This window comes from Peromyscus maniculatus, chromosome 7 (assembly GCF_049852395.1).
Source record: "Peromyscus maniculatus bairdii isolate BWxNUB_F1_BW_parent chromosome 7, HU_Pman_BW_mat_3.1, whole genome shotgun sequence".
Taxonomy (NCBI): domain Eukaryota; kingdom Metazoa; phylum Chordata; class Mammalia; order Rodentia; family Cricetidae; genus Peromyscus; species Peromyscus maniculatus.
The window spans coordinates 119058264-119075319 of record NC_134858.1 but is presented as its reverse complement, the minus strand read 5'-3'; the positions used below and the strand labels follow the sequence as shown (position 1 = coordinate 119075319).

The window sequence follows — 17056 nt, the reverse complement described above, 5'->3', positions numbered from 1 at the left end:
TGTGGCAGAACAGATTGCTTTTGGTTTTGTAGTTTAGAGCACACAGCTTTCATTGTCTTTTTTTTTTTTTTTTAATTTTTCGAGACAGGGTTTCTCTGTGTAGCTTTGGTGCCTGTCCCGGATCTCACTCTGTAGCCCAGGCTGGCCTCAAACTCACAGAGATTCGCCTGGCTCTGCCTCCCGAGTGCTGGGATTAAAGGCGTGCACCACCACCGCCCAGCTTGTTGTCCTTCATTTAATTTTAATTTGAGGCATTGTGGTTGTTGTAAGACACAGACCTTGCGGCCCTCCCAGCCCTGGGCTCTGACTCACAGTTCAGGCTCATATAGAATTTGGCCTCTCGTTGCAGGCGGCAGAGGCATGGGCTGGTTTAGATCCCAGGTCACAGTTAAGGCAGTTTCTTCTGGGTTCTCACCATGGATTTAACATTCGCCCCCTTGTCCCGGGACAGCTGTCCTCTGACAGGTGGGCCCAGTGCTTGAAGTCCTGCATGCACTGAAGCATGTTCTGGAACCAGTGTTGCTCACCCCTGCCTTCCTTAGTGCTGGGGTCTCACTGAGGGCCCACACTTGCTGGACAAGCACTGGTGTTAGGAAGGGGTTTGGCAGGTGTGGTGGTGAACCCCTTAACCCTAGTAGAGGCACACCTGGTCTAATAGGCGATCCAGCTCAGCCAAGGCTGCACAGTGAGACCCTGACTCAGACAACTGAGTAAGGAAAAAAGAAAGGGTTTTATGTAGTTACCCAGCGACCCCAGGCCTGCAGGGAGAGTGCCACCACACTAGTTACCCAGAGACTCCAGGCCTGCAGGGAGAGTGCCACCACTGTGTATCTGTGCCAGCTCTGGGAGAGCTGACGGCTTCCTTCTGTCTCTCCTGCTAACTGGCAAAGGTCTTTATCCTCAAGAGTCAAGTAGCTGAACATCACCATGGTCTTCAGGGCTAAAGACGGGAACTTGGGGTTGGTGGGAGATTTGTAGGGCTGGAGCTGGGGTGTGGTGTTGGATCTGTAGGAGGATCATTTAGTCAAGAGGATTTCCTGCAGTGATGGCTTACCTGGTGAGAGGCTGAGGGAGGTGAGGGAAGGAATGTTCCTCACAGGGTGAACCAGAGGTGAAGCTGTCACCATGCCTCAAGAACCAGGATGTGAGCGTAGGTAAAACTGGCTGTGGGGACCGCTGGGAGGCAAAGCCAGTGAGTGTCCAAGGCCACACGGTAGAGACTCGTGGGGTCTGACTGGGGCTCAGGATTTGATTCCGAGCGAGAGAGGGGGATCCTAGGGGGTGCATGAACCATGAATTCCCAGGCGTGGCTTCTGTCTGATGTAATCCCTCTGGTAAAATGATGGAGAAGCTTCTGTCAGAGGGTAGGGATGTGGTGAGCTGCATCATGTTAGCATTGTGAAACTGGGTGGTCCAGGTTGGGTAGAATGAGTAACCGCTGAGAAGAAGGCGTTAGGCTGGCTTGCGTGTAGCTGGCTGGGCGCCTCAGAGTGGCTGTGCACACTCTGTAACAGGCCGCCTCAGAGTGGCTGTGCACACTCTGTAACAGGCCGCCTCAGAGTGGCTGTGCACACTCTGTGTGTCAGGCCGCCTCAGAGTGGCTGTGCACACTCTGTATCAGGCCACCTCAGAGTGGCTGGCTGCACTCTGGAGAAGCTAAGAACCTGGCAGCTTCTTGTGCACTAGGTTGGAGGCCTCAGCAGTCTTCGTCTGGTGCTTGAAGGCCTGGAAGATTCCTGGAGAGATGGAAGACCAAAGAAACTGGAGTCTGATGTCAGCCCGGGATGGTGACAGCAGCAATAGGGTCGATGAATCAGTAAGATGTGGAGGCAGGCAGGCAAAAAGCAAAGGCTGTTCTGAGGACCTCCTCATGTCTGGGCTGTCTGGGGAAGGTGGTGTGCTTAGGGTGTGTCTTCTACAGTTAACCTAACCGAGAAAGCCCTTACAGGTCTACCCAGAGGCTTGTCTCCAGTTAAGCTGACAGCCTGGACTGGCCATCGCTCACCTCCCCAGACATACACGTACCTAGGCTTGTTTCTCGGTTGTTCTTTGCCGGCTGTTGACAGATTTGCTGATCACTATGATAACATCTGAAGGCAGAAGAAGCCAGCAGTATCAATTCTATGTTTAACGTTCATAATGCTGCATCGTCGTCATAGACCTGCAAACGAAAGCCAGAACGACATGTCAAGTAGTCACCATGTCCAAACTCCAAACTCCATATGATGATAAACATTGGAAGGGGCTGGGGAGCAGTGACTTTCCCAGGCTGCTGGTGGGAATGTAGATGGGCACGGCCATTCTGGAAAACCTGCTGTGTCTCCAGAGCTGAAGACATCTTTCCCTGCGGTCCAGCGTCTTGCTACCCCATGGCTCTGTGTCCTGCCTGGCACATGGAGGGATGTGTATCTGTGGTGTCCTCTGTACCAACCCCACATCTAGCAGAACGGATGGAGTGTGTCATGGCCACCCCACATGGCCACCCCACATTGGCATCAGCACTGGCAATAACGAACTGCAGCCCTGGACATGCGTGGGACGTACCATGAAATGACCCATCTGGGAACTGAGAAACGTCCAGGGGCTGTGGCTGCTGTGTCCACAGGGCCAGCTCCCTGGGTTCTATGAGGGAACTCAGCTGTTCACATGCTCGAGTGGATCCTGGCCCTCTTCTGTGGGGAAGGCCCTCCTCTTTGACAGAGAACATGGCTTCAGGAGGGACACACACAGAGCCACAAGGGAGGAAGGAGACACCCACCTCTCCCGCCAGGTCAGCCGATCCACCCTGGCCATCAGTGAGGTCACATGCCACAGCCAGGTCTCTCCCACGTCCCTAGATCCCCTTTTAGATGTCTGCAGGTAGATGTCACCGAAGGAATCTGAAGACGAGGGCTGCCTTATGGCATGATGAGGGAAGCTAGGCCAGAGATCAGCCCTGAAGCTGAGAGGCTTCCTCTGTTCCCATGGAGTCTCGTGCTAAGGACCTGTGTCATTGGCTGAAGGAATTCCCTGGGGTCTGTGTAGAGGATATCCTCAGTCACCTGGGACCTGCAGTCACCCCCGTGATGGGCTCGCCTCTCTCCTGCCTCCATACCTATGGCTGGTCCTGGTGCTTGCTCTTACCGTTGTCCGTGGAGAGCACGTGGCCATCAGTGCCTGGGTCAGGCTGTGGCCAGGCCGCCTCCCCGAGGTTCTGTTTCCTTCCCCTGCAGTTTCCCTTCCTGGCTGCTGCTCTTGTTTTATTAGGTTGAGATGTAGGGGAAACGCCGTTCTTGTTTTTTTTCCTCACTTTGTGTTATACAATTTTCCCCATGGTTTTATTTTACTTTTGTGTGTAGTGTATGAATTTGTTCTTATCCATGTAGGTGCACGTGTGCCCGTGAAGGCCAGAGGTTGATGTTAGGGGTCTTCCACCGTCACACTCTCCACCTTGTCTTTCAGACAGAGTCTCTCACCAACTGTCTGGACCGGCTGGCCAGTAGCTCGGGGATTTGTACCCAAGCTGTCTTTGTACTCCAGTACTAGGGTCACAGATATGCATGACCACGTTTAACTTTTATGTCGGTGCTGCAGGTCTGAACTCAGGTCCACATACTGAGTCTTCTCACCAGCTCCCATATTCACAATTTCAATAGAATATTCTATTTGGCAGAAATTGAAAATATTATATTCAGTTCCAAATGTGTTATTGGTTAAGGTAAGCACTCTCTGGTCACGTGACACAGATGTTCCCAGTTGTCAGAGACAACCCCACACCCTGGAAACGTCAGGTCCCAGCCGCCAGCCAGTCAGCAAACTCAGGGTCCTGACCTGGTGTGTGTACTGCAAGATGAAAATCCGTGTTCTGCAAATCATCCATCCCTGGGGGAGACAGATTTTGGCCATCTGGCTATACCCCTGAACTCCACAGAAAGAAGTAGTTTATGTTTAGCTGTTAGGTAGACTATTTTGAAGTAAACACACATAAAATGAACTAAATTTTGTTGAATAATGGGGAGTTTACACAGTATGTTGAAATAGCCCTAGGTAAACCTTTCTGGTACCATATTCGTGTGTGTGTGTGTGTGTGTGTGTGTGTGTGTGTGTGTGTGTGTGTGTGTGTGTGTGTGTTGTATTTCTTTCCCCGAGACAGGGTTTCTCTGTGTAACAGCCCTGGCTGACCTGGAACTTACTCTGTAGACCAGGCTGGCCTTGAGCTCACAGAGATCCACCTGCCTCTGCCTCCTGAGTGCTGGGATTAAAGGTGTGCGCCATCACATCCTACTGTATCTACATTTTAAATTTTTTCTTTTATCCACTTTAAAATACTTTTGTTCTAAGTAATTGGCTGTGTCAATTTCAGCAGCCGCTAGGGGGCAGTCAAGCACTGAGGAAGATGTGGCAGTTTGTCTTTAATCTGGAAGTCTGGCTCTGGAGGGTTAGCAGGTACAGGTACTAGTTACATCTTACAGTGTTTAGAAGTTTCTGCTCAGTATCCGGCAGTTGCGTCGGTCAGTTTCTGTTTGGGAGTTACCAAGATCAGCGTAATCCTTGGCAGCCTTTCTAGAAGAAGGCAGACTTGGCTGCCTATGTGATTTCCGGGGGAGCCACTGGTGGGCCTCTGGTTCAGAGCTCTGATCCAGTCTCTGTGAAACTCTGACCTGCTCGGCTTCCTCCTACCTCGCTGCATCTGCAGGAGGGCGCTGGCCAAGTCTAGGCATTCTTCTTTGGCTCTTTTTATCGAATTCGCTCGGAAGAATACAGCTGTTTACTGCACTGACCAGTCTGGAGTCCTCCCTTGTGGTTCTTGGGAAACAGGACGAGCCCTGGTGTGTGGTCCATGTGTTTAGTCTCAGCAAGGCAGTGGATGCATTAGGATGCTGAACATATGACTGTGAGCCCTGGAACTGATGGCGCAGGTTAACCCTTTCATGGACGGTTTCTTACTCTGGAAAATTTCAAAACAAAAGTGACGTGGGTAGACTGAGGCAGCTCAGTAGCTGTCGACACCTGGCCATGCTTTCTTCCTCTGTCTCCCTGCTTCTTTCCCCCTATCCTTTTTTCTTTTTATCACTCTTTTTTGCTGGGGCATTTTAAAGAAAATATCAGTTTATTTATAGTTACGATTTATATAATTTTATTTTTATTTACGCATATTTGTGTGTCTGTGTGTGAGTACAGATGTCCTGGAGGCTAGAAGAGGGTTTTGGATCTCCTGGAGCTGGGATTGCCAGGTGTTTGTGAGCCGCTTGGTGTGGGTTCTGGGAATCAAACCCGAGACTCCACAAGAGCAGTGGTTGTGCTTAAGCTCTGAGCTGTCTTCCTAGGCCATGCTTGGTCCCTGGCTGTCACTTTGCACAGCCTCACCTAATTCTCTGCCTGAAACCCCTCTGGGGCTTGAGTGGTGTATGCCACACTTTTGGGGAAACCTGCATTTCATATACACAGTTGAACCCGGTTTTCTCTCCAGTTTTTCTTTGCAGCATTTATTATTGTAAATATTCTGATTATAGAAGTATTTTTTCTATTTATGACAATATAGCTATATAAATCTTCCAAACACCCCTCTACAGCAAACCAAGAAATGACATTTGGAAGTGCAGGATAAAATGTGACCTGAAGGTGCTTGGGATGGGCCTGACTTGTGGCTGGAACTTGGGTGTGGTCATTTACAGCCCCTGATGTGGCTAATTCCAGTGAACTTGCCCTTGGAGTTTTCTGGTAAACAAGCCTTTGTTTACTTTCTGTTGAAAATGTGTTCAATTAGTTAATTATACTTCAGTGAGCTTGTGGGAGCAGGACACAAAGTTATTGAAAACCAAAAAAAGCATGGAGCAAACAGACACGAATATATCTTATTAATTCTTTGAGAATGTCATGTGCTGTGGGATGTTCTGTATGTCAAATTGCTCTGATTGGTCAATAAATAAAACACTGATTGGCCAGAGGCTAGGCAGGAAGTATAGGCAGGACTAACAGAGAGGAGAAAAGAAAGAACAGGAAGGCAGAAGGAGTCACTGCCAGCCGCCACCAGGACAAGCGGCATGAAAAGATGCTGGTAAGCCACGAGCTCACCTCGTGGCAGGGTATAGATTTGTGGGAATGGATTAATTTAAGATATAAGAACAGTTAGCAAGAAGCCTGCCACGGCCATACAGTTTGTAAGCAATATAAGTCTCTGTGTTTACTTGGTTGGGTCTGAGCGGCTGTGGGACTGGTGGGTGAGAGAGATTTGTCCTGACTGTGGGCAAGGCAGGAAAACTCTAGCTACAGTCATGCAATGTGTTTGATCATATTCATTCTTCCTACCTCAGCTTTGTTCTCTCTGTCTCTCTGTCTCTCTCTCTGTCTCTCTCTGTCTCTGTCTCTTTCTCTCTCTCTCTGTCCCATGAAATCCAGTGTGTGCTGTCTGTGGACTAAAGGGCATGTGGTTGGCCTGCAGGGTCTGCATCTGTAAAGAAAACTGACTCTCCTTGCCCCCAAAAGCCGTCATTTGTCCATAGCCTCAGTTACGGGGTGGGGGCTCATGAACCCCGGCCCACTCTGTGCCAGCATGCACTGTGCCAGCATGCGGACTGAGCTGTGCAGGTGACGACAGCTGTGGAGAGTTGATGAGCGCAGTCCTGCCCTGTCTACAGCACACTGCTTTGCCCAGCTCTCCTTGACATCTGGCTCTTACAACTCTGCATCATCTTCCACCACGCTTAGTGAGTCTTAGCGCGCATGTGCGTGCATGTGTGTATGTTATAGGTATCTCATTTAGGGCTGAGCACTCCACAGTCACGTGTTTTCTCCACTTTGACCAGTTGTGGGTCTGCATTGCTGATGTCCACTGCAATAGAAGCTTCTCTGATGAAGGCAAGTGCTGCACTGATGTGTCGGTATAAGGGTAAGTATTTAGAAGGCATTTTGATACTATGTCCTATAGCTGGAGTTTTCTCCAGTCCCGCCTGGGCCTGCAGCCACTCAGACCCAAATAAACACACAGAGGCTTATATTAATTAAAACTGTGTGGCCTAATGGCTCAGGCTTCTTGCTAGCTAGATCTTACATCTTAAATTAACCCATTTCTATAAATCTATACCTTGCCACATGGCTCGTGGCTTACTGATATCTTTATATCTTGCTTCCTCTGTGTCTGGCTGGCATCTCCTGACTCAGCCTTCCTGTTCCCAGGATTCTCTTCTCTACTTGTCCTACCTATACTATACTTCCTGCCTGGCTACTGGCCAATCAGAGTTTTATTTATCAACCAAATCAGAGCAGCACATTCACAGCACAGAGTGATGTCCACAGCAATGTCCAGTTAGGAGACTAATGGTAGTATGTTAACTCCTGGGACCTGTGAGCTCCCCAACCACGGGTTCTTGCCCAGATGTGCAGGAACAGGCGTGTGTTTCCTCCCGAGTGTGGATCAGGCCTTAGAGCCACTCAGAAAGCGCTGGTCATCCCCGAGACATTCATGCCGCTATTGCGCCCGTGGCCTCTCTCACCGTGTCTGTCACTCCTGCTGCTGGCGGTGTTCACGGCTCCCCCAGCAGCCTGCATAGCACTTCTTGGTACTGTGAGGTTGAGAGAGCAGGGAGGAAGCCTCCTGGTCGGCACCAGTTAGATTCTTCATGTCCTGTGACGTGTGTGAGGTGTCTTCAGTCCCAGGGTCTTACCGTCAGGTTCTGGTGGGCAACCAAGAGCAGTGGCGGCAGCCTGTCTGAGAAAGTCAGTTTCCTCTGTGTTTGCGCTCCTGTGTTAATTTCAGAACCCATTCTGATCTTTTTCCATTTCTTTTTGGGTTTTCTGGAAAATGATAAAGCAGGAGTTGAATCATCACATATATATTTGTAAAACATATATATTGTAAACATTCTTGGTCCGTGTCTGTGCTGAGCCCTGATGTTCCTGTCATTGGGCACTGCCACACCAGGGGTCACTTTTGTATTAAATGTCTCACAGCAAATCATTCTTACAAGGCGCACTTCCTGGTTCCTCGTGTGGACAGTGGGCCTGAATTTCTGCTCTGGCGTCTTGTAGAATGAGTTTGACTTCTGTGTTCGTGGCTCTGGCTGACTCTTCTGTCCACTGTTGTTTGGGTGGGAGGGCACCTCTGTTGTGTCCTCAGAGCACATTGGGAGGCATGAGAGTCTGCATACAGTGTGATCTAGCTGTCCATTTGCATTTGATGCTGCAGTAGATGAAAGAAACATGGAGAGGGACCCAGTAGCTGCAGGAATCGCTCGGACATCATGAGAACATATCCCCAAAGCAGGAAACAACTGCAGTTTAAATTGAGACTCCTTTCAGTTCCCACTATTTGAGGGAGAGTTGAAGGCCCAGCCTTTAAGAACATATAACAAGTGGGTAGTGCAGGCTGTCTTGCTCCCCGCCCCACAGACTCACAATTGTGGTACTGGTGTGAGGGTCTTTGTACTGTAGCTTTTAGATCATCATCCAGGAAACCTAGTTTTAATAACATGACAGAGTTAACCTGCCTCCATCAGAAAACGTTTCTGTGGTGAGTAGGTGTGTGCTGTTCCCACACATGTCATTGGGGCAGGTGAGATGGCTCAGCAGGGCAAAGGTGTTTGCTGTCAAGACTGACGACCTGAGTTCACCCCCAGGATCGGTGTGGTGGAAGGAGAGAACTGATTCCCGAAAGATGTCCTGAAGGAGTGCGGTCAGGAAGGGGATATCAGAGGCCAGTTCTCCTGTGTGTACTTGGCACTTGGATACGTTAGCCTTGGGGATTCCAACAGTTTCTTAAATTAAATAGAATTATTGGTGCATGTGTGTGTCTGTGTGGGCTCACAGGTGTGGAAGTCAAGGGAAAAGTTGATTCTCTCCTTCCTACTTGAGTCCTGGAGTTCAAACTCAGTTTGTCGGACTTGAGGTCACTGAGTCATCTTTTCAGACCTCTTTGACTTGAGTAGAACTAACTGAAATTAAAAATGATAAAACTAATGCTGGGTGGCACACACCTTTAATCCCAGCACTCAGGAGACAGAGGCAGGCGGATCTCTGTGAGTTCGAGGCCAGCCTGGTCTACAGAGTGAGTTTCAGGAAAGGTGCAAAGCTACACAGAGAAGCCCTGTCTCGAAGAAAAAAAAAAAAAAAGATAAAATTAATGGCTTGGGGAGTCATGAAAGAGCTAAGTGACTCGAACAAGGAAGCTTTGTTATCAGGTAGCCACACATGTGTTCCTTGTGTGGCTAGCAGGAAGGGATGGACATAGATGCAGGCAGACACTACTCCTTCTTTTCTGGGGGTCTCAGGAGCTTGAAAGTGAAAAGCCAGAAAGCACACATTCCTGAAGGGACCATCCCAGTCAGAGCCTCCCACCCATGGTGAGGTGAGACTGTTTAGCCAGGGTCAATACACAGGACTCATCACCAGAGCAGTGACCTGCTGAGGGCCGCTGCGGGTGGAATTGTCATTACGTTGTGGTCCATGGTGGTCGTGGTGGGGTTGGAACCCAGGGTGAGCTGCTGGGTGGAGGCGGCCATCCTGATGGTAGATCTGGCCTAAGCTCAGTCAGCAGGGATGTCTGATCCTTTCTCTCCCCTCCAGCACCAGAGAGAGGGCTCTGCTACCTGGTGGTCTATGGAGCCTCAGAGGCTCAGGCTGGCCTCTGTTCTCTGTGGGTTAGGCACTCAACAGAGGCGGTAGTCAGGTCAGCTGGAGTGAGCACAGGCCTTGTTTTCCAGCTGACAGAGGAAGCCTGGGCTCCAGATGAAGGATGCCGGCCAGGTCCAGCTGACCATGTCTCCCTCTGGTGGTCACTCATGTGGAGCACAATAGTCTCTACAATGTGCTCTCGTGGAAGAGCTTCCTCCATACTGTTTCCATTTCTTGTTTGTCTATTTAAATATATGCAAATAGAGGTTTGCTCTAAGCTTCTGGTCCACTGGCTGCAAGGCCCCAGAGCTGGCACGGGGCTGTCCTGTAGTCCATTTCTGTCTGATACAGATGTGTTAACCCCAAGGTTGTGGTTCCCAGGGCTTCCTTTCCCCACTGTCTTCCTGCCCCCCCCCCCCCTCCATTGCAGAGACGCAGCCTATGATCTCCACTGCACTGACGGGTGGCTATGCCCTACCTGTTGTTACAGTAACACCAGTGCATGGTGGTGGCTGTGTTCCATCTTATTCCAGGGTGATTTCCAAATGGAGAAGGGCTGTGGAAGGAAGATTGACAAGGCCCAGGCTGGCTTGGGCCACTAGAGATTTCCCTGGGTCATATGCAGGGTCTCTGTTGTCAGAAGTTGGTTCCACTAGCATGGTGTGTGCATTGAGGCTGCTGCCATGCTGTCTCAAAACTGGCAGGCTCACCAACGATCAGCAAGAGCGTGGGGCTCCGAAACCCAAAGGGACTCGCCCAGTGTTGGGCCTCCTCATCGTGGAGGGCAGCACATGGCTCCATAACTTGTCTTTTAATACTAATTTATGTATTATCTATTTGGTTTCTCAAGGCAGACTTTCTCTGTGTAACCTTGGCTGTCCAGGAACTCACTTTATGGCCAGACAGGCATTGATCCACCTGCCTCTGCCTCCCAAGTGCTGGGATTAAAGATGTGTGCCACCACCACCCAGCTGAATTTTTTTGTATTATTTATTTTGTATTATTTGTATTTATTATTTTGTTTGTTTTGGTTTTTCGAGACAGGGTTTCTCTGTGTAGCTTTGGCGCCTTTCCTGGACCTCACTCTGTAGCCCAGACTGGCCTCAAACTCACAAAGATCCACCTGCCTCTGCTTCCCGAGTGCTGGGATTAAAGGTGTGCACCACCACCGCCCAACTTTATTTATTATTTGTATTTTCATTTGTGTGTGTGCCTCCCTGTTTATATGTGTATCACCTGTATATGGCTGCCTGTAGGTCAACGAGGGCATCAGATCCTATGGGACTGGAATTACAGGGAACTGTGAGCCACCTGACATGGGTGCTGGGCACCAAACCTAGGTCCTCTGTAAGAGCTGCAAGTGTTTGTAACCACCAAAGCATCTCTCCAGGCCCTTCCCCCTCTTTGGAAGGAGGAGTCTCTTGTGCTCCATGTGGGTCTCTTGAGGTCACTGGCAGTGCCGCACACCGTGAGCCTTTCCAAGGTCTGTCTCTTACCGACTGTCCTGTGATGCAGGATCCTGCTCACCAGGTCCAGTTAACATGATGAGATACTTTGGTGGTCAATGATCAGGGTCCTTCTGGATGGGCACAATGGGAGACCTGACCCCGGGGCAACCGTGAAGGTCACTGTCAGTGTCCTCCACTTATCTCTGGCCTGCAAGGCTGGGCCGCTCGGAGCCCTTCAGGCTGGTGCTCTCTGCACCAAGGCATGTCCCCCAGCCCCACTTCTGCAGCGTGGTTCAGAGGGTGACAGGGAAGGCCACACCCTGGAGCATCCCTGCATTCCCAGCTACCTCAGCTTTCAGGCCAGGGTTCCTCCACCTTGGTGGCACATTAGCGTTCTGCGTACTCAGAACAATTCTGTCAAGGATTATCCCAGACCACTTGGGACTCCCTGGAGGTAGATGCAGGCAGCTGCGGATTTGAAAGCTCATAACCCCACTGTGTGGGCCAAATGAGCCCCGGCTCAGTGCTCCTGGCCTGGTGTCACCTGACAGCTGGCTGCAGCATACACTCTGGGCTGTAAGAGGTCCTGGAGATCCAAACTCTCTGAGCTCAGGAGCCCGAATCATGTTTGAGGTGGCCAGCCTAGCCCACCCTTGTGGCTTAGTCCCTGGGGCAGAGGGAGGTTCTAAGTGTGGGGACTTTTGCCATTGATGCCTGCTTGCTGGGGTCTCCGGGGAAACGTTCCCTCCCTGCTTCCATTAACATCAGAGTCCTGTTTCTTGGCTCTCTCTTGCAGACTGGCCCATTTCTTATTCATACAGCCTTGGGGTCCCATATTGATGTCCATGGTCTGTGTGATAACACACTAAGGACAAGCCCTGGGGTTTGTCTCTTGTTCCTTTTCAAAAGTCATTTCAAAGTCATCAAGATTCGCTATCTGTGCTCCTGAGCGAAAGCTGCCTGTGTGCTGGCCAAGCTTCCGGGTTTCCTATTCCCTCTCTGTTTTTTCTGTCTCATTTTGGTCTTTGAAGTTTCTTATTCTCTCTCTCTCTCTCTCTCTCTCTCTCTCTCTCTCTCTCTCTCTCTCTCTCTCTCTCTCTCTCTCTCTCTCCCAGCTCAGCTGTGAGTCTATCATGTTTATCTAATGTAAAATAATCCCAGTAGGAGGACATTTAGAATATTTTTCCTGTCATCTGCCAGAAGTGGGCAAAGGGGTTTTGTCATAGCCGATCTCATCTGCATGGCAAGGTTCAGCACTACACAGTGTTTACGAAGTGTTTTTATATTTATTTTATTGTGTGTATGTACTGAAAGGTCTTCAATGTGTGTTCAAGAGAGGCTCTGAAATGGATTGTGGGGAATAAGAAGGCAGACATACAGCCAACAAACAGTATGGGGGTGCTCTGAGGAGAGGGTTTAGGGCCCACATGACAGAAGTGGGGGTCTCTTCTTACCCCTTCCTGGGGATGGGGAGGTTTGGCAGCACAACCCTGCAGCCAGGTCTCCGATTTCCAGGCAGAAGGCAGGGAAAGGGGTCGGGGCAGAAAGTGTGACCATCAATGACCACTCTGAGGTAAACTCACTTCCCCAGGTGAGAGGTCCTGATACCCTGCTCACTAGAGTGGGAGCCCATGTTACCTGTGAGAGGAAAGGCCGCTGGCTGTGCTCACTAGAGTGGGAGGAAAGGCCCCTGGCTGCAAGGGCTGTAGCCTGGGTGGCAGCTGGGTTCTGACATTGCGTTCTCTCTTATATGAGTGTGAGGCCATGTGGCATGAGCTCAGAGGACCACTTCATAGAGCACAGCACGCTCAGGTAGGCAGGCGTAAGAACAACTAACTCATTTTTCCTTTCACTCTGCTTTTTGATAGCCCCTTTCAAATGCAATTGTACCTCCATCAACAAAAAATGTTTTCCTCTTATTGCCCTTTCATGTATTCCATTTGTTTATTTTTTTTCCTTTTTAAAAAGAACTATTTTATATGTTTGGGTGTTTGCCTGTATATATGTATGTGTACCATGTGTGTACAGTGCCTGAGGAGGCCAGAAGAGGGAGCCAGATCCCCCTGGATCTGGACTTAGAACAGTTGTGAGGCACCATGTGGATGCTGGGAATTGAAATCCCATCTCTGGAAGAGCTGCCAGTGCTTTTAACTACTGTGTCACCTCTCCAGCCCCTTTTCTCCCTTTTTAATATTAATATTTATTTAAAATTTAAAGAAATGGGAAACCAATAACATGATATTGCAGGGATATGTTAACTGTTACCCACATTAACTTTCTATAGGTGGGATGTGGTCACTGGAGTAACTCACCATCTGTGTAGACACTGTTTACAAGATGCTGGCTACAGTCCCTCAGGTTTGTGGCTTAAAGGGTACACAGCATTAAAATGGTCTCAATTTTCTGGGGCACTTAACTCTGCAAACACCAGTGGATTATAGAATGGAGAGATGCTGTAAATCCCAGCAGCTAGCTTGGGAACAGAAAGACCAACCTGAGATTTGAGTGTAGGATATGCTCGATTTTGTGAAAAATTAGCCTTTTAATTCAAGGTTATTGCTGATTTTCATGCAGCTGTTCTGACAGGCGTGCAGCATTGTCTCATGTGGGGGTTGGTTTGCATTTCCCTAATATCTGTGGTGCTGCATTTGGAAGGCATCTGTCTTTGGTGCAGTTTCTCCACGCCTTTACTGGCCCGAGACGGTGAAACATCCCCGTGATCGTTCTCCAGACAGTGTGTAGTTTAAGCTTATGCTGGTGGTCGGTTTGAGTTAACTGTTTGTACATGGGTTGGACTGAGTCGCCCTATGGGTTTGTCACATTGGCTGGACCCCCTCTTGTGGGGCTGATTGTGGCTGCCTTCCTGTTCACCATGAACATCAACTCTCCCCGTAGTGAGATCGCCTTGTGTTTCTTGAAGCAGTGTTGTGTAGTTTCATACACAGTCCCAGTCTCTGTGAATCCTCATTCTCGTCTGTATCTCGGTAGTCTCATAGATGTATACATGTCTGTGTGTGTGATAAATTCATGTAGACACATACATGCATATATGTATATATTTGAACATATATATGTATATATGCCTATGTTTATAATGCATATATATGTATGTATGTGAACATGTGTATATGTCTTTGCATATGATGTACATGTGTATATGTGAAAATGTATATATGCATGTTTGTATATGATATATGCATATATATATATACATGTGTATGTATATATATGTGAACATTTATGTGTATACATGTCTGGTGCATGATGTATGCATGTACATGTGTGTATGTATATGTGTGAATATATGTATATACACATCTCTGTTTATGATATATATGCACATATATGAACATATATGTGTATGTATGTCTTTGTATAGTATATATGTATGCATGTATGTAATATATGGATATATGATATATTTATGTATATGTGTATATGTATGTATGTAAGCAGTATGTGTATATCTGTCTGTGTATGTGATGATTGTATATATGTATATGTCTATATGCTTTTTTTTGCTGAATTGACTTCTTTACTATCATATAAAGTTTGTCTTGGTCTCTAACAGGTTTGTTTTGTTCCAAAGTTTCTGCTATTAATACAGCCCTCGCCGCTTTCCGCTGCTGCTGTTACATCTTTTTTGTTTTTCATAGTCCATGCATGTGAGTTTCTTGTAGGCAGCTTCTAGTTGGGTCATACTTTGTTTTAATCCTACTTTTCCAGTCTCTGTCTCTTAATTGCTATATTTATGTCATTTACATTCAATGTAATTACTGAAATATTTGATCATATGTGCAACAATTGACTTTTGTTTTCTGTCTGTCTTAAATTCCTTTGTTTCCTTTTTACTACCTTCTTGGAGTTTGCTGAACTTGCAATTTCATTTTGACCTTTTTCTTGTGGTATTACTGAATTCTGTTGTGTAGATTTTGTTTTAGTAGTTGTTCCTAGGGTGTTTTTTTTTTTTTTTTTTTTTGAGACAGGGTTTCTCTGTGTAGCTCTGCACCTTTCCTGGATCTCACTCTGCAGACCAGGTTGGCCTCGAACTCACAGAGATCCACCTGCCTCTGCCTCCCAAGTGCTACGATTAAAGGCATGCACCACCACTGCCCGACGTTCCTAGGTTTTTATACCAACACATCAAAGTCCATTAGTGTCATCATTTTACTAGTTCAAGTGGGGTATAGAAAATTCCTCCCTTTTAAACTATTTTTTGTATAATTGTCTAAATGTAATTTTATGATTTTTGCCTTAACCATCAAACATAATTTAGAATGTATAAGGGAAGGGAAGCCTGTTCACTTCACCTCTGCATTTCCTACTTTCTTTTGCTTTCTTCCCTACACTCCAACTTTCCTTATTTCATCATTTGCTTTCTCTTTAGAAATATGTACTTCCACCATCTTTTATGGTAATTTGTTACTGCCCAATTTGCTAATTTTGTAGATAACAAATTTCTGAGCACTGGCAGTTTCAAAAGATTGAGTGTGGTACTTAATGACAGTCCATGAGGATGAAAAGACGACAGAAGAATGATGTCACACTGGGACAGACACCACAGCCACCTGATTCCCTCCAACAAGCACTTCAGATATGGAACTCACACTGTGGCACATCTGTGTAATGGAATATTATGTGAGAGCAGAAAAAAAAATCAAGTATCAATATGTACAACAACACAGGAAAATCTCAAGTGCATGAAATACAAGAGGCCAGAAAAAAGATGCACAGAATATGGCCACTTGTACATAAACTTTAGAGACTGTGAACTACAAACAAGTGGCAAAGAGAAGACCATTGTCTGGGATTACCAAAGGACCTTCGAAGAGCACTGGGAACTGAGGATTTCTCAGTTGCAGACACTTTGCAAATGTATTTCACTGCAGACTTTACAGGAGCCGGCGAGAGGGCCCAGTGGGTAGAGGAGCTTGCCACCAAGTGAACCTGAGTTAGATCCCAGAGCCCACAGTGGAGGGAGAGAACCAGCTCCCGAAAGCTGTCCTCTTCCTCGTGTGCTGTGGCAGGTGCATGTCTGCACGTGCACCCACACTAATGAAAACATTAAGAACACACAGTTTATTTCGTATCAGTCACACTTTGGTGTAGCTGTTTGAAGGTGCCTTGTTAGCCAGTGTCCCCACTGTAGCAGGAATCTTAGCGAGTCTTATTAATTAAATAAACCTGGGGCCAGGTATTGGGGTCAATGCTGGATGGTCAGAGAGACAGAACAAGCCACAGCTACCTCACCTCACCGGGTCCTCAGCTGGTCTTGTTTCCTCAGACTGGAGGCTTCTGAGTCCTCATCCAGAATGGGTCTCAGCTGAATTGCTGCTCAAAAGCCTGAATGCTTAACCAGCCAAATGCTTCTAGTTTCTGGTCCTTACGCTTATATACCTTTCTGCTTTATACCACCACTCCCTGGGATTAAAGGCTTGCTTTCTGGGATTAAAGGCGTGAGTCACCATGCCTGGCTGTATCCTTGAACACATGGATTTCTGCCTCTGGAATGCTAGGATTAAAGGCGTGTGCTACCACTGCCTATCCTTTATGTTTAATATTGTGGCTGCTTTGTCTCTGACCCCAGATAAGTTTATTAGCATGCACAATATTTGGGGGAACACAATATCACACCCCACAATACAGACGCAGCGCAATTGACACACTTTCCCATTGCAGGCGATCACGCTCTTAACGGAATTAATCCGCGAGAACTTCAGGAGCAGCAAACTGAAGCAGTGCCTCCTGCCCAGCCTTGGGCAGCTCATCTACCTCGTAGCAACCCAGGTGAGACTGGCTGGTGAACTCTGACCCTGGTCACCTCCTGCAGACACCTCCTCACTTCTCCCCTTAGAACATAATTCAGGGCCTTAGGATACTGTCCACTTCTAGGGAAGAGATCTTTTGTGATCCTTCTATGTCTTTCTGCCCCACCTCCCTCCCACACTGCCCAAGCTCCTTTAGTTTAGGAGATTCTCAACCATATTTTAAAATGAAAGGACTGAAGTGCTCAAAGCCCT

General features: G+C 47.9%; 1 protein-coding gene across 12 annotated transcripts in view; it reads left to right on the top strand.

Moving 5' to 3' along the window:
- Ulk4 (unc-51 like kinase 4) overlaps positions 1–17056 on the top strand; it is a 307398-nt gene that overhangs the window by 33353 nt on the left and 256989 nt on the right. For all 12 annotated transcript variants that reach the window (XM_076577412.1, XM_076577414.1, XM_076577409.1 and 9 more), the window contains one exon: positions 16716–16823. In XM_076577412.1, coding sequence (XP_076433527.1) covers positions 16716–16823 — 108 coding nt within the window. The remainder of the gene's footprint in view (positions 1–16715; positions 16824–17056) is intronic.